This window comes from Acinonyx jubatus, chromosome B2 (genome assembly GCF_027475565.1).
Source record: "Acinonyx jubatus isolate Ajub_Pintada_27869175 chromosome B2, VMU_Ajub_asm_v1.0, whole genome shotgun sequence".
Lineage (NCBI taxonomy): Eukaryota > Metazoa > Chordata > Mammalia > Carnivora > Felidae > Acinonyx > Acinonyx jubatus.
The window spans coordinates 34,944,739-34,963,290 of NC_069385.1; the positions used below are offsets into that span (position 1 = coordinate 34,944,739).

At 37.5% G+C, this 18,552-nt stretch overlaps 1 protein-coding gene across 2 annotated transcripts in view; it reads right to left on the bottom strand.

Moving 5' to 3' along the window:
• The window catches only part of LAMA2 (laminin subunit alpha 2), a 606,210-nt gene that overhangs the window by 107,761 nt on the left and 479,897 nt on the right, over positions 1 to 18,552 (bottom strand). For both annotated transcript variants that reach the window (XM_053222255.1, XM_053222254.1), the window contains exons 40-42: positions 13,582 to 13,698; positions 12,725 to 12,888; positions 11,282 to 11,420 (exon numbers count right to left, since the gene is read on the bottom strand). In XM_053222255.1, coding sequence (XP_053078230.1) covers positions 11,282 to 11,420; positions 12,725 to 12,888; positions 13,582 to 13,698 — 420 coding nt within the window. The remainder of the gene's footprint in view (positions 1 to 11,281; positions 11,421 to 12,724; positions 12,889 to 13,581; positions 13,699 to 18,552) is intronic.

Here is an 18,552-nt window from a genome sequence, read left to right on the forward strand (position 1 = left end):
GAGGAATCTTCACTTTAGCAGGGCCAATGTGCTTCCCTAAGCACATCAGCAGGGGTCTTCAGATACTTCCTCCCCCTCAATCCACTGCAGTTACTGCACCCTCACCTTGCTCAGGAGGGTATAAGCCAGGTTGGGGACCCACAGAATCTGAAGAAGGCCAGGCCTCAGAAACAACAGGTGAGGGTAAAGGATGAGAATCAGTCATGAGAATAGGAATAGATAATTCCCTGCAAGTCCTTTTGCAGAGTGGAGTGCCCCTCACCCCTTCACGGTTGCGCAGAGCAAACAGCAACCAGACATCAAGTGCCCCCGGGGTTCCCCCACTGAAAACAATCCAAGAAGGTCTTTTTTAATGTTTATGTAGTTTTTAGAGGGAGAGAGACAGAGTGCAAACAAGGGAGGGGCAGAGAGAGAGGAAGATACAGAATCTGAAGCAGGCTCCAGGCTCCAAGTTGTCAGCACAGAGCCCAAAGCGGGGCTCGAAACCACAACTGTGAGATTATGATCTGAGCCAAAGTCAGACACTTTACTGACTGAGCCACCTAGGCACCCCTTTGTTTTTTTTAAAGGTTGTTTGTTTGTTTATTTTGAGAGACAGGGAGCTTGAGCAAGGGAGGGAGAGAGAGAGAGTGGGAGAGGATCCCAAGCAGGCTCTGCACTGACAGCAGGGTTTGATCCAGGAAACATGAGATTACCGGAGCCGAAATCAAGAGTCAGATGCTTAACTGACTGAGCTAGCCAGGCGCCCGCCAATCTGAGGGGGTCTTTTAAGGAAATGCTTCTAATTAATCAAAGTTATGGTTATAGACAAAATATAAATGTTATTAGCAGGACGATATGGAAGTCAAAACGGTAGAAGTTAGAAGGAGGACAGGGAGAAACAGAACTAGAGAAAGGATGAGGGCACAAAGATCTGTATTTTACAGAGTGGGGGGTCCATCATTGATGGAACAAAAAATAAAGCTCTAAGTTTAAAAAGTTTAAGTTTAAGAAGAAAACACTAAAGGATCTAGACACAGTAAGGTACGCACATTGGGAGATATGTGGGAAGGAGATGTGATGTGATACAATCTAAGTGAACTTCAGGCCATTTATCACGGCAGTAAGTAAACAGATCATAACCTAAAGTGATGAGTCACCTGATAGCATGATCATAATATTATCAAGAGATATTTAAGGAGAAGAAATTGTTGGAAGACTTAGCAATGATTGTACCTGGGGGTGTGAGTTTAAAGGTGAGAAAAGTTAGGTCAGGGGACTGTTGCTTGAAATTACCTGCTTCTCTTTTCAATTTAAAAGCAAATAAAATATGCATGCATCATGAATTTTAAAAGAAAGAAATTTAGGGCCTCTTATTGGTGTGAAGGATGGGGCCGGCTGCTTCATTTCCAGGAGCCTTAAGAACCACTTTCCTTATATTTTTCAGGGCAGATATTCCTCAGAACTGATTTTCAATTTCCTCTTACTTTCATTTCAGTTAAAACACTTATAATTTAAGTATATTGATTAGAACAGAAATTAATATAGATACCTGTACTCTCATCAACCATATTTGACTACTATTAACTTTTTATTGTATTTGTCTAGATCTCTAAATATATATATATATATTTGGATTTGGTTTGATAATATTTTAAGTTTTACATCTTTATTTATGATTGACCTATAGTTTTTCTTTCCTTATAAAAACTTTTAAAATATTTTTTATTTTGAGAGAGAGAGAGAGAAAGAAAGAAAGAATGAATGAATGAGCAGATGAGGGGCAGAGAGAAAGGGAGACACAGAATCCAAAGCAGGCTCCAGGCTCTGAGCTGTCAGCACAGATCTCGACACCGGGCCCCAAATCATGAACCACTAGATCATGACCTGAGCAAAAGTCAGATGCTTAACTGACTGAGACATCCAGGTGCCCCTGGTTTTTCTTTTAATACTGTCTTGTACCATGTCCTGCCATCAAGACCATACCAGCCTCATAAAATAAGCCAGGGACTCTGTCATTGTTTTTCTAGTATTTAAAATGTTTTGGATATTGAGTCCTTGAAATTTTGGTAGACATTATCATTTTGTTATAGGTAGACTATTAACTACTGACTCAACTCATTTAATGACTAGATTTCTACTCAGGTTTACTATTTCCTTTTTAGTAAATTTAGATTTATTGTCCACTTCATCAAACACTCAAATTTATTTGAATAACATTGCTCATGTACTCAAGTACATCCATATTTATTAAATCTATACTATCTCTGGAGTCATTTCCCGTCTTCATTCCTAATCCTGTCTATAGGTGTCAGTTCTGCTTAATTATTCTTGTTTTGCCTGTTTACTGCAAGAATCAGCTTTCCATTTTGTCAATCCTAATATTTTTTCTAGGTCATTAATTTCTGCTTTTCTTTTTTTTCCTTTTTTTTAAATTTTTAAAAATTTTTTTTTCAACGTTTATTTATTTTTGGGACAGAGAGAGAGAGAGCATGAACGGGGGAGGGGCAGAGAGAGAGGGAGACACAGAATCGGAAACAGGCTCCAGGCTCTGAGCCATCAGCCCAGAGCCTGATGCGGGGCTCGAACTCACGGACCGCGAGATCGTGACCTGGCTGAAGTCGGATGCTTAACGGACTGCGCCACCCAGGCGCCCCTCTTTTTTTTCCTTTCTATATTATTTTTAATTTCTTGAACAGAAACTTTAGATAATTCGTTTCAGTTCTTGTTTTTTCCTAATATCTGCATTTCAAACTTCACTTGCCACTTCAGTGACACTTTATTTGTACTTCACAAATTTTGATGTGTAGAAGTTTTATTTCCATTTAGCTATTAAATATTTCATAGTTGTAATTTCAAACTCCATTTTTCTTTGACCCGTGAATTACTTTGAAGTGTGATTTTTTTCTTTAAAACATTTTTGGGGAGCAATCTTTCTGCATAATTTCTTAATTTTATTGCACCATGATCACAGAATACAATCTAGGTGCTGCTGGCTCAGTAGGATTTGCTTGGGGTGCCTGGGTGGCTCAGTCGGTTAAGCGTCCGACTTCGGCTCAGGTCATGATCTCGCGGTTCGAGTTCTGTGGGGAAAGCTCGGAGCCTGGAGCCTGGAGCCTGTTTCAGATTCTGTGTCTCCGTCTCTCTCTGCCCCTCCCCACTCACCCTCTGTCTCTCTCTCTCCTTCAAAAATAAATAAACATTAAAAAAAAAAAAGGATTTGCTTATACTTGTTTTGTGATCTAGTTCATGGTCTTTTTTTTTTTTTTAAGGTTCATGTATGCTTTATATAACGGGGCATATAGAATTAATTATCTAATTGATGTAGAGTTCTATAAGACCATTAAATCAAGCTTGTTTATTGTACTTTTCAAATCTCCTTCATCCTTACATCTCCTTGCTTGACCTATGAAGTTTTAAGAGAGAAATGGTAAAACCTCCCACCATTACTGTGGATATGTTGATTTCCTCATTCTGACTTTTGCCTTTATTCATTCTTACTCTTTGGGTTCAAAAATTTTTATTCTTCCCGCTAACTTGATTCTTTTATTATATTGAGAGGTTTTTCTTTATCTCTCATAACTTTTTAAAAATGTAAAGCCTATTTTGATTGTTTGTTAATATTAGTACACCAGCTTTCTTATGATTAGAGTTACCCTGGTGTATATTTTTTGCATCCCTTCTTTTTCAGTCTTCTGTACCCTAAGAGTTAATGTTATTTTGTGTATGTCATATACAGATGGCTGTGTTTGTTAAACACTTTGAATCCAATATAATATTGTCATAAAACTAGTAATTTTAACCTATATTTATTATGAAGATAACTTGAAACTGAGACATTTAATGCTCATCAAAAATTCTATGTGCCCATTTTTCCTAGCCTCTCTTATAGTTCGATTGAGGCATGTGACTATTCCTGATCAATAGAGCAGATACCGTCCAGGCCAAGGGAGGGAAGAGTAGGCATGTCTCTTTTGTCTCTCTCTCTCCCTGCCAGGACAACCTTGGAGGCTATGTAGTATGGTGTGGCTACAAGATGGAGTAGGGTGTTCTGAAACACATTGAGTATGATATGAGAAATCAATTTAGATTGGGATGTAAGCAACTGAATTTTCAGGGGTTATTTCTTGAGGTAGTTAGTAATAATTACCCTGGCCTACATGTATCTTGATTTAATTCTATCACATTTTATGCTTTATATTTACCATTTATTTTTGCTTGTTTTCTTTTCTTTTTTTTTTGCCTTTTATAGAATTGATTGAAAATTTCGCTCTCCACATTTTTTTTTCTCTTCATTTATTTGGAAAGTATAGCTGTTTGTTATGGTTAAATTTATGTGTCAATTTGGCTAGGCTACGGTATCCAGTTTTTGGTCAGTCTACACCTTGCTGTGAAAGTCTCTCTTAGATGTAATTAACATTTAAATCAGTAGACTTTGAGTAAGGCAGAATACTCTCTATAAAAGGTAGGTAAACCTCATCTAATCAGTTAATTGTCTTAAAAGAAAAGACTGGCATCCCTCAAAAATAAAGAATTCTGCCTCCAGACTATCTCTGGACTTGAGACTACATCAACTCTTCTCTGAGTCCCCATCCTGCTGGCTTGTCTTGAAGAATTCAGACTTGACAGTCCCTCTCCTTAAGACAGTCCCTCTCCTTTTTTCTTTCTTTCTTTCTTTCTTTCTTTCTTTCTTTCTTTCTTTCTTTCTTTCTTTCTTTTGTCCTTTCTTTCTTTCTTTCTTTCTTTCTTTCTTTCTTTCTTTCTTTCTTTCTTTCTTTCTTTCTTTCCTTCCATCCATCCATGTGTCCATCCATCCATCCAGCTATCTACATTCTACTGCTTCTGTTTCTCTGGAGAACTCTGATTACTACTACTATTTTTATTCTTCTATAATTATCCTCAATGTTTAATACATATACTTAAAAAAAGATTAAATCTAACCAATTTTTTACTGTCCTCCCAAAATTTTAAGGACTTTAAAAAACTTCTAACCCTGACCATCTGCCCCATTATCATGTTATTATTCTGTTTTTGTTATGCTTTTTAAAATAATTCCATACATTTAGTAATTATCATGATTTTCATAATGCTTAGATTGTGTACATTTACTTTTTCTGTTCACTTTTCTCTTTAATCCCCAATTTCCTTGATTTTATTGGCATTCCTTTTGAAGTGTGTTTTATAGCAGCTCGGTGAAGGCCTATGATTGGTAAACCCTCAGTTTTTCTCTGAAGATGCCATTATGTTGTCCTCCCCTCTAAATGAGGTTTAGCAGGGTATAGGATTTTGAGTTGACCAGCATATTATATCAGCACCATGAGGATACTAGTCCTTTCTTTTTTGATTGCTATCGTGACTTCAATGGGATATATGCTAACTGACAAATCTTATTCCTTTGGAGATAATCTGCATTTGCTCTCTAGATTATTTTAAGATTTTGTTTTCTTTTTCTATTTGGTCTCTATAAGTTTAACACGGATCTTTCCATGTGTGGACTTATTTTATCATGATTATTTTCCTTAATTTGTGAACTCCTATCTTTCACCAATACTGGAGAATTTTCAGTATCTCTTGACCATTACTCCTCCTCATTCTCACTCTTTTCAACTTCTGGAACTCCTCACAGACTTACATTTTCACAATCTGCATTCTCTGTCTCTTAAGTGCCTTTTATATTTTACCATGTTGGTCACATCCTGGGAAATGTTTTCAACTCTTTCAATTAACTAATTCTCTTTTCATCTGCTACTAATATGTTGTTTGGTCCTCCCATTCAATTTTTAATTTTAATTACTATATTTTTCAGTTTTAGAAATTTTATCTGTCTCTTTTACAAATTTCCATAGTCTTTAGTTCCTCTTCCATCAATCTTTTCAATTCATTCTCCTAAAATTTTAATAATTTAAACGCTTTCATTTTATATTCACTTTTAGATTTTTTGATAATCTCAGGGTTGTGTTAAGGACTTTACCTACCTATCCTCACTCCTACTTGATTATTTATATTGTATCTAAAGACTAGTTTTCTGCATCTTCCTAGATGCTGTAGAGGTTTCAATAGCCAGGACTAGTACCCCCTCCATTAACGTCTCAGCTTGGAAAGTCTTGTACCATATGAATGGTATAAATTTGGACTTCAATCCATAAGCTTGTGATTTTAGCATCTTCTGAGAGACATTTTTCACAATGAGGGCATGAAAAGAAACAAGGCTTCTCGGAATGTTCCTGAACTGGAAGGCATGAGTGTTCACTGATGAAGACAATTGTTCCAGAGTCTCACGTTTTTACGTACTTTCAGTCAGAGACTTCTCCTCTTGTAGGTTCAAGGTGATGGCTGGGATGTCATCTCTCCCTGCCTGGTCTTTAAAATCCCAGCCCCTAGACATTAGGAACTATATTTATGTTCCAAATTCTTCGAGCTACCAAGGTGCCAGCTCTAGAGTGTGCCATTCTTTTTTAACCTCTCTCTGTATTTTTAGATTAAAAAAATTTTTTTATGTTGTATTTTTTATATTTGAGAGAGAGACAGAGAGAGAGTAGGGGAGGGGTAGAGAGACAGAGACAGAATCTGAAACAGACTCCAGTCTCCGAACTGTCAGCACAGAGCCCAACGTGGGGCTCGAACTCACGAACCATGAGATCATAACCTGAGCCAAAGTCAGATGCTTAACTGACTGAGCCACCCAGGTGCCCCTAGATTTCCCTTTGTTGCTTCTTTCTAAAGTGAGGTATGTATTAAATTTGGGGAGTTATAATTTATTTAGCATTTCTATGAATTTCTAACATCAGGATGGATCTGAATTAACTCAGGCTGCATGTTGTCAGAAATCTTTGGCTTTCCTTTCTAGTGTCCTTAATTTCTATCAGCGTTTTTCTCCCTACTGATCTGCCACATAAGAGAAAATTTACAAAAATTTAGTTTATTCCTTAGACTCTTGACCCTAAAGCAAGAGAAAGCTCCTTTTGAGGTTTCTATGGGTATCTATTTTCCACATGTTAAGGAACAAACACTGGAAAGTCACTTGCAACAGCAGTTTATCAGTTTACGTATTTATTAGAATCAAGGTTAAAACTTTAAACTTAATTAATTTTTAGGTATATTTCTTGCTATAAAATAGATGCATTTGATTTATTTTATTTATTTATTTTTGAGAGAGCGACAGAGACAGAGAAAGAGAGCTCACACATGCAAGAGTGAGGGAGAGGCAAAGGGAGAGAGAGAAATCCAAAAATACTCCCCGCTATCAGTGCAGAGCCTGACACTGAGCTCAGTCTCACAAATAGTGGGATCATGACCTGAGCTGAGCTCAGGAGTCGATGCTGAACCGACTGAGCCACCCAGGCACTCCTGAAATATATATTAGACATTCCCCTCATCTCTGTAGTTTATCTAAAGCCTACATCTTGATTATACAGCACTGTTCTTTACTATTTCACTATCCTTGTCTCTGTGGGGGAAAAATGCATGACTTACAAACTGCTTTTATTTTCTTCTGTATTTTATACTATTTTTTTTCCAGAAATGCCTGGAAAAGACCATGCTAAATATTTTTAGAATTATGACTCCCTTGAATGATGTATAATTTTAGCAAGAAACAGAACTTGAACTTGGAGAATAAAAAACACACAGTATACTGGGGTTGAAGCCCAGTATAAATTCTTCTATTCCTAATGTTCATTCTAGTGAAGCTCAGACTGAATGCTGAGACTAATTGAGAAAGGGGATCCTGGGCTAGAGGGTATTAATGAATATTGTTGGTATGTGGGTATGAGAGAGACAGACACAGGCAGAGAGAAAGAGGAAGCTTCAGACAATGACTGCAGGGTGGACAAGAGGGGACTGAAGAGAGGAAGCTTTCTGTTGCCAGAGGAAATGAAAGAGTGATTCATTTTTTTAAATGCAAGATACCAATGGAAGGTGATGACTGCCTACATGGGAGTATATATGACACAGCACACTGCACTGACTTAGACCAAGGGAGTGAGACAGGAAAGGAAGGAAGATGACATTTCAGAATAGGTGAGACTGTGCGATTATTGCTGTGTGATGATTCCTCATGATGTGTAAGAACCAGAACTATGGAATTTATTCTACATTACCCTTCTTTTCAATTGTTTTTGTTGTTATTGGAATGCACCAGATCCAAATGCATAGCATCTACGACCTTTCCAGTGGAAAGGGCAGAGGGCCTCCTATTTCAGGGCCACTGAAACCATGCCTGTTGCCTCTCTGGTGGTCATTCCAAGGATCCAGCATTCTGTGAAATCTATTTGTTCACCTACTTCTAAAACCTGATTTGGTTTATAACATAGGTTTTAAGTTCATCTATCATCTGGAAAGTTTTTTTTAAAAAGTTTGATTCTCTGTTCTTTTAGCATCTGAGGACTTTTTATAGCACCAAAGCAATTAAGATTAAAACAAAATAATTGGATCATCATATTCTCTTTTCTGACCAATGACGTATTTCCCTTCTTTCCTTGCACCCACCAATGAGAGGTACTACATGAAATGTTATCTTGGATATTATGTGTAGGAAAACAAATGCTTTATAGCATTTTTCCCACCCAACACTAGCAGAAAAATCATACCTATTTTTTCATAATGTCTACTTTCCCCAAATACTTCATTTCAATATTTAAATAAATGATATATACAAGACAAGTAGCTGTTAATCATTGCTTAGGGATATTCCACTATCATCTTTAAATGTATACAAACTCCACCTGCTTATTATTTAGTTAAGTGATCAACATTCCTCTCATATTTTCCTTCCAATGACAATGTGTGTATTTATAAATAGGTAGCTTTAAGTAGTTTTTAAAAAAGCGAAGTTACTTTAAAAATGCTGTCAGTTATGCTTTGTCGTTTTTTCTACCATTCATTTGTTTCTGTTCTTATGGCTTTTTTCTTCTCATATTATCTCACATCCATCTCTTCACAGTCATAATTGGTTGTTTTATTGCTTGTCTAACAGGCCATTTTTCTCCTCATATAAATTCCTGCTTTGTTTCTTTGTCCTTCCTTTCTGATTCATTGAGAACATTTTTCCTTCTTTTTAGGGCTGGACTCCAATGTGTAAAGGACTCTTCTGATTTGTTACTCTTGAATTCTTTCATACATAAATAACAAACAATCACACTCTTCTGTATGTATCTATCACTCCAGCAATAATACCGACTCTTACATTTCTGTCATTCTAGTCCTATCTATGTAATTGTGCAATGTAATGATTGGCAAAAATGTTTAATTTCTAGTAAAATACAACTATGTTATCATGACATTAAAATGAAAGCTTCATTTATTCTGTTCATGAATCAAACTTTCTGTTTAGTCCAATAAACTTTCTGGGACAAATCTGTCTTGAGTTTGCTAAGAACCATTTAATAAATTATTCTCTTTAGAATTTATTTATTTAAAAAAATTTTTAATGTTTATTTATTTTTGAGACAGAGACAGAGAGAGAGACAGAGAGAGAGACAGACAGACAGAGCACAAGTGGGGAAGGGGCAGAGAGAGAGGGAGACACAGAATCCAAAGCAGGCTGCAGGCTCCGGGCTGTCAGCACAAAGCCCAATGTGCTTTTTGAACCTATGAACTGTGAGATCATGATCTGAGCTGAGGTTGGACGCTTAACCAACTTAGCCACCCAGGTGCCCCTAGCATTTATTTTGTACTTTTTTAGACATTTAATTATTTTTATGTGGGATATGGAAGGAGAGAAAGAATGATGATAACAAGAAGACATGTTGTAAAGCATTACAACTCATCCCAGCTCTGTGTTTGAGGCTGGCTAGATTATCACGTATAAGCATCAGTGTTGAGGAAAGTGAATATTTTGTGTCTGCATAAAAATGTCAGTCTTCTAGACATAAGGTGATAGTATTAAAATTAGGTGAAATAAAACAGCTCTTTAATAAAATAATAGTTAGAAGTTTATAAAGATGAAGTAATGACAATAGTGAGATTTTTATTGGTACAAATGAATGTAAATAGACTTGAAAGATATTAGTTAGAATGACATTCATTCATTCATTCCTGAGTGCCTACTATTTGCCAGGTACTGTGTTAGACGCTTAAAATGGTCCTGCGATAAAGCATAGGCCAAATGAAAATGGTGACCTTGGAAATTTGGGTCTTTAAAATAGAAGATTATGAGAAGATGGATAAATAATTTAGATTAAAAAAAAAACAGGTTCATTTTGCAAGGATAACTAGCCATAGGGAAGTTTCTGCAATAGTCGTATCACAATTTTGAATAAGAAATACTCAGAACATATGGTATTAGAGCTTATTCCAGAGGAACAGAAACAGTAGCAATTGTTGATGGAATATAATGTTTTCACTACGATCACTAAATAAACCTTCTAAGAGTGTAGTAAATGCATTTAATATCCCTGAGATCCTAGATACCTTTGTGCCCAATATTAAATCACAACAAATATTGATCTGTTTCTCTAACACTAGTTATGTGTATTTCATTCACAGTCAAATGTCCAATCAAGCTTTTTTTTTCCTCAAAATTTTGATGTGAAGACCAAAGGGATTCAGAATATTTAATTCAGAACATTTTAACTCACCATGTGCTTCCTATGAAGTGTTTTTTAACCTTCAATAACCTACAATAGTATTATGAAGGTGTATCACATAACTTATTTACAAAATGTTGATGTATAATGAAGATTTGTCAGTATTGAAAATACACAAGATAACGTGCTATAATTGGAACCCCCAAATTCTGAAATATTAATTCCAAATTTATTTTGAACAATGACAGCAGTCAAAGGTTGCTTTGAAAGCAAAGGTTTCCATTGTGCTAAAAACAGTATAAGGAATTTAGAAGCATATGATCTCATGTGTTTTGCAAAATGGACACTTTATAGTCAAACTTCACATATACCAAATTTGTGGGTAGCCGTAAGCAGCGGTGTTAATTTTCTGGGCACTTTCTTACTGATGATATTTGGAATAATAGTAATACATTTCCCTGTCCAGAGTCTTGTGTTTGACTGTTTTTCTTCTGTGAGTTGGTGGCACAAAGCCGCTTGGCATCTGCAATAATTTCAAGGCCCTTATCAGTAGTGGGAAGTAGTGAGAGACTGAGAAAAGAATTGTGTTATGATTACAGCACACTGAATGTTTATTTTGGATATGATTTAAAAGGAGCCTTTGAAAATAATTCAAAATAAATATTCTAACTTACTAGGATTTTCCAGAGCTCATTTCAATTCGAGAAATCTAGTCTAGGTACTTACTCAAACAGATTGACCCACATTCTTAGTACGAAGCACTATTTGGTTCTTACCAGTTTTGTAGCTTCATGTGCAAGATCTTTGGCTTCTTGGGCAATTTTCTCAGCTTCATCAATAGAGTCCTTAATATTGCTGTAAGCATTGAAGGCTGCAGTGGCATTGAAGGAGATGTTTTTAGCTTCGTCAAGGATTCTGTTGGGATTACCCCCAAAAAAGAACATCAGAGCAGTTGGTACCCAAATGAAGAACATTCTACTTATAACAAATATAGCTTCCAAATGATCCCAGCCAGGACAATTATATTTACAAGTCATCATGAAATATCTGCTTATTGTATTATATTGTAGTTGTCAATTTAAATTCATATTCCTAAATAATTCAGCTATGAAATACTACCAACATATTTTTTAATACCCACTCAAACATTTCTGCAACCTCATGCACCATGCAAACTGTGAGCAGTGAGATGATCCTTAACATCATTTGTAAGGCACGCTATACGTTTCAGAGTGCTTGTACCATATTACTGGAATGAATTTCACAAAATCTCTTTAGGATAGGTGTACTTCCCAGATGGATATAAATGAAGGTTAGATTAGCTTGTGTCAGGTTACATGACCGACACATCACTAATTAAAAACTTGGAGCTTGTATCTGTGGACCTCTAACTTACTGCTCCATTCACTACCCTCCATGCAAAATTGGTAATAGTTTACTGTAAAATGAATTGAGTGTGAATTGTGTCCAGGGTCTTCAAACATGGATATTTTCCTTTGTGTCATGCATATTAAGTATTGGAATAGAACCTTACACATGTTATATATTAAATAACAGATTTATTCGAGAAAATTCTTCTTGGGGGTTATAGGACCTATATTTATATTATGATGACTCCAAAATTGTAGGGGAACATACCACTGACACATAGAAGGCTATTTATAGGTCAAACACACCTTGTCACTTGCCCCTCCCTCCTCTGACCCAAATAAGAGTCCTAGCCTATTACACAAGGGAACTATGTAGTGTCTCCCTGGAGTTTGAAACAGAAAAAAAAAAAAAAAAGACTTAAAGACTATGTATGGGGCCACATTTTCAAAAGCCAGTCTTTTAACAATAGTTTTGATTTAATTAAAAATATAAAACTAGAATTTGAAATGGAATGTGTATTTACATATTATTATTTAAAATGCTAATAAGGCAAACACTGTGCTCTCTAATAAAGAATAAAAAATAGTTTTTATTAGCATAGCCTAGGGCTATGTTCACTCCCTACCAAGCCATATTTGAATCCACTTTTAACTCAGACTTTTGAAGCTGCTTCAGTGGAACTTTGCCCAGACCCTCCTAATTAGGCTTTTCCACAGAAAGACCGAGTAGCTCGTATGCTCATAATTAGAGAAATCAAGATTTCAAAGAGATTCTCTACCATTTCTGCGAGTCACAACTTTTGGACAAGCATCAAGATACAAAGGCATTTGCGACAACAAATGACATACCCATCAAGGACAGCAGATGAGTCATTCAACTGAGCTGCATGGCTCTCAGCCTGGGACACCTTCTCAGCAAGGTTTCTGTCCTGTATTTCCTGGGAGAGGTTATCTATTTTATCTTTCAGCTCCTCAGACATGGGTGGCAACTTAGTTTGAATATCTTCAACGTACTGATGTGTAGAGAAAAGAGGGCATTTTAAGTGTGTGACTACAAGCCTCCAATCGGTTACTAATTTCTCTAGGAGATACAATTCCACACACTTACTTTTTAAAAAGAAATTTCAATTTTACTAACACAGCCAAAAGAGAGGACAGAATAAAAGCTGTTATTTAATGAGAGGGATTAGGAAATATATGAAGCCAATTTACACCAAGAAGAACCTAACTATATTTTTCTAAGAAAATGCTACTTTGTAGGTATAAATGCATAAGTGGTTGACATTAGGATCTTTTAGATCATCTGTGTTTCTATTCCCATATACCACAGTGTCTACTGCATTAGGATATTAAAAGTCTGCTAATAGTTTACATTTCTCTTTCAACTAACATTATATAAATATTGAAGGAGATTTGAAGGGCTATCCTAGGAATAAGAAATACCCTTCATCACTGTGGGAAAAAATACAGGTTTGCGTGAGTGTTTATGAGTACCCTCTCATGTCTGTTGGGAGAACAGTGTGAAGTTTTAACTGTTGCCAAGAGCTAGGCACAAGCATAATGGAACAGTCCAAAAACAATTTGACACCCACAAGAAAAAAAATTAGGATTTGCTTATGTTACTGAGATTTTTTGATTGTGTCCTATTTATGAAAGCCTGTATCATTATTATTTTCTTTTCCCTTTGGGTTTTATCAAGTACTCACATCTATGACGGAGTTGATTTCATCTGCAAGACGGTTGGCTTCACTGAGTATGTCATTGCCTTCTTTTAAAGTGTTCTCAGTTTGTTGTTTGCCATTTTCGATAGCTTCCTTCTTTTTCTGTAGCACAGTAGGAACAAAACATCAAAATGCCCTTCGGAGGAAACCCTATCCGACCCTGTATTCTTTCTTGACTTCCTCGAGCTGCCTGAACGTAGGCTTTGTGAACAAGGCACGTCGTGTTGACATTGAGAACAGATGGGAATGCTACAAACTACCTGGCCAGTCCTTTGAGAGTTATTTTATTTAAATCCCTATATAAGTACTTTCTTCCTCTCAGTGTGAGAAAGTCACCCAAGAGAAGAAAAGTTATGTGATGTTAGCTGAGGAATTAAAGACTACATTTTAAAATTTTTGATTATTTTTTATTTTAGAGGGAGAGAAAGAGAGAGAGAGAGAGAGCATGAGTGGGGGAGAGGGGCAGAGAGAGAGAAAGAGAGAGAGAATCTTAAGCAGGCTTCATGCTGAGCATGGATCCTACCCCACAACCCTCAGATCCTGACCTGTGCCAAAATCAAGAGTTGGACAGTCAACCAACTGAGCTACTCAGGTGCCCCTAAAAACTATTAACTTGTTTTTCATATTTATTAAAAAATTTTTTTTTCAATGTTTATTTATTTTTTGAGAGAGAGACAGAATGTGAGCAGGGGAGGGGCAGAGAGAGAGAGGGAGACACAGAATCTGAAGCAGGCTCCAGGCTCCGAGCTGTCAGCACAGAGCCTGATGTGGGGCTCGAACTCACAAGCTGTGAGATCATGACCCAAGCCGAAGTCAGACACTTAATTGACTGAGCCACCCAGGCACCTCAATGTTTATTCTTAAGAGAGAGACAGAGAGACAGAGACAGAGTATGAGTGGGGGAGGGGCAGAGAGAGACACACACACAGAATCTGAAGCAGGCTCCATGCTCTGAGCTGTCAGCACAGAGCCCCATGTGGGGCTCGAGCTCAGAACTGTGAGATCATGACCTGAGCCAAAGTCAGGGGCTTAACCGACTGAGCCACCCAGGCGCCGTCCCTAGAAACTATTTTTAAAGCAAGATCAATACCCATTTTAAACTTGTGTAAGTGCAAGTGCTGAATATGTATTACTGAACATGTGGTAGTACCCTGAATTACATTGGAACTAGACGTTACATTCCAGAATGCAGGGCCAAAGGAGTATTCTGTGAGCATAGACATAAGCAGATTTATTCTATGGGAGTTCTGTAAAAATTGGAAGAAGTGAGATTTTTAAGGGGACTTAGGGAAAGTGCTTTTCAAAAAAAGAGAAATGAACACATGGAAGAATAAACTTAATGGGCTGTTCCATGAAAAGAGAGCAAGCTCTCATTTTTCCTTGATACTGATAGCTTGTTAAAACTACATGAAACTGATTCCTAGCCTAGAAGGATAAAATTGACGAGAGAGACCTATTGTTATTTTTCTATTTGGAGCAAACATTTGTGTATATGTTTTTCTTTATACATCTCACTCATTCTCCCAAACACTTGTGCATTTAACTGCATCAATTTTAAACCTCTGCCATTTATGTTGTTATATAGATAATAATGCTAGTTTTATATTCATTTATGTCTCAATATGTGCCAGGTAGTTTATAGGATTTTCTCAGTAAATTCTACACTAAGTCTACAGGTCCTGTGTTTATCACCTTTTAGAAGAATAGGAACTTGAACAAGTGATTTACTCAAGGTCACACTACCTGTGCAGTTAAGTTTGAACCTGGTCTACCTGATGAAGAAGCCTAGGTCTTGAGCTATGAAAGGACTGTCACTCCTATTATAGAAATCATTTGCCTTATTTGCACTGGGATAGCACTGATTTCATACCTTTCTCCCCCCTTCTCTTCACCAACCATGTAAGTCCACTGCCAGTCCCTATGTCTTGTTCCAATTCTCAGCTGCTGTAGTTCCCTTCGTGATGTGCTCTCGCTCAGTTCTTTGCCTTGTTTCCTCCCCCACGCTGTTTCTGGTCACTTCTGTGATCACCTATCTAAAACAGCCGCCATCTTCATCCCAATTATTATCTACATACCACAGCAATTACAAACCAGATTCAGGGAATAGCCTGCCTGGGTCGGGATCCTAGCTCTGCCCACTCACAAGCTATGAAAAACAGGGGCGAGTGATTTATGTAGCCCCAGGTAAAAGGCTTAGTCCCTTGCTTCTCAAAATGTGGGCCATTAACCAGCAGCATCAGCATCACCTGGAAAGGTATTAGAAATAGATAATCTCATTGCCTTTTCAAGAACTACCAACTCAAAAACTGTACTTTAACAAGAACTCCAGGTGATCTACACAGTAAAATTTGAGAGGAACTGACTTACAACACTGCCTGGCACACAGCAGACACAATGTAATCGTTAACTATTATAATTACTTCATTTTGGTCCTCCTCTTAGCACTCATTTGTCTGAATTATATTCTACAGGGTGGCCACAAACCATAGAATCATAGATAATGGTATTTTTTGTATAGATTGAACCATCTTGATTGCCCCTCCTGAGAGTTGCGAAAAGCACTGTTACTTAGTGCAAATCGGTGACGCCACGCCCTCATAAGATGCATGTACAATACAGGGAGTAGTAGAAATGAACAGCCTGTTGAACTACGTACAACTGAGGAAGCACAACATATTGACTACAGGTGCGATATCTCTGAACATATCACTTATTATGTATACTAGTCCATGCTCCAGACTTTGTGTCTATATTACATACTTGTTTATTGGCTTAGGGATTATCTCCCTCTCTATAATATAAATTCCATAAAAATAGTCTATATGCATCAAAGTTGATTGCATCTCTACTTTTAACTTCTAATTAGATCTTAATTCATTCCAGAGCTCTGTAAATTTAAAACCTGTTTGGGTGAGGTGGAAGGCTTAAGAGCCTGCAAAAACTATCGTCCTCTCTGTCTAGCAACTAACTACTTTCTTTGCAATCCTTCCTTTTGCAGTTTCCTAATGGTCGATTTAGGGACAGACTGTTCAATACATGTTCCCTCGCGTAACTGAATTGCTCACATTCTTGATGTGACCCAGGCACACGGTCCTTTCCGCCTTCTCTCCATCGCTGCAAGTGCCCTCTGATCCCGTGCTCCAGAAATTTGCATTCAGAGCCCCTCTGATCTAGCTCCAAATGCCGTTTCCAGAGCTATCTTCTACTACACACTTCTGTAGCTTGGCAGTGAGCTTCACTGTTCTGACATTTCCTAACACCACTGTGCACTTCCAGAGCTCTGTGTTGGGGCTCATGTGACCCCATCATTTCTCTCAGTCTCAGCTAGGATGCCATCATTTTTTGTGCGTGTGACTCTTTTGCTGATATTCCTAGCCTATATTAATCTCAGAATTATATACTGTGAAGCTGCCTGAATGTTAAGTTCTACGAGGCCAGGAATCATTCCTATTCAGTCTTGAACACCTCTGTTACCAACAGCACCTTGCTGAGGTAGGTGCCTGACAGGCATTGTAGATCACCACAGCCTATTTTCCAAGCCTTATACTACATGATTTCCTAATACCAAATGAACTCTCCAGTTTATATGAACCACTCACAAATTTCCCCAAATGTAACTTTAATCCATGACTCCAATGTTACAGTGGCTTCTGATAGTTTCCAGGATAAACCCCAAATTCCTTAACTTGATCATAATGTACTTGGTCTTTTATTACTCAAGTTCTGGACCTCGTCTGTCTTCTCTGGCTTTCCATCCCGTTTGTCCCCGTGAAGTCGTCATTCTAATCCTATCAAACCGCTGAATTTTCTCCCAAATGTTTTATATTTTCTTTTTCCTCTCCATATCTTTGCTTGTGGTTTTCCCTATTTCTGGAATATTCTTCCTTTTCTGCTTCGACTCACTTGTGCTTATCATGCAGGACTCAGCACACATATCATGTCCTCTATGAAGTCCTCCTTAACCCAGGGGGTGATTTAGATGCCCTCTCTTTGTTTAGTTTCATGATGTTACTGCAGTGCATGAAGTGACTTGTGTGTACTTCCCACTAAACACAAGTCACCTGAAATCATCAGAGATGGTGTTTTATTCTTTACTTTAATGGTTCTCAAACATAAGGCTACATCTGAATCACTGGAGGCATTTTTAAAACACAGGTGGCTGGGTGCCACTCCCAGTTTCTGAGTTGACAGATTTGGGGCGGACCTCAAGAATTTGTATTTTTAACAAGTTTCTAGTTGATGCTGATGTTGCTGTTCCAAGGATCACACCATAAGGACCAGTGCTTGATCTAATCGACATTTGTTTGGCACATTTATTGAAATTAGTAGGGGCTTAGTAAGTGTTTTTAACAAACAATACATGCTTATCTCCTTAAAATAAATAACATTGAGTTGTGTCTTAATTATAGCACCTTCTTTGTGAACACAGGCACAATTTGTCTATTTAAAACACAGCTTATGGGGCACCTGGGTGGCTCAGTCGGTTAAGCCTCTGACTTGGCTCAGGTCATGATCTCACGGTTCGTGAGTTCGAGCCCCACATCAGGCTCTGTGCTGACAGCTCGGAGTCTGGAGCCTGCTTCAGATTCTGTGTCTCCCTCTCTCTCTCTCTCTGCTCCTCCCCTGCTCACACTCTGTCTCTCTCTCTCAAAAATAAATAAGCATTTAAAAAAAATAAAACACAGCTCATTATTCAATCGAACGGATACAATGTGTCAGTTGTTCTCAAACCAGTATACACATCGGATTAATCTGGGGAGAGTTTTAAAATATGAACCCCAAACCAAGTCCAGACTAACCAACTCAGACTCTGGGTAGGAGCTCAGGGACCCTGTCTTTAACAAACTCTTCAGTTGATTCTCAGTCAGTTGGTGAAGCAGGAAGCTTGGTAATTAACCTAATGAGCCCTGGCAATCTTAAGTAAGCTGTGCCTTACTCATGTTAATTTCATCAGTT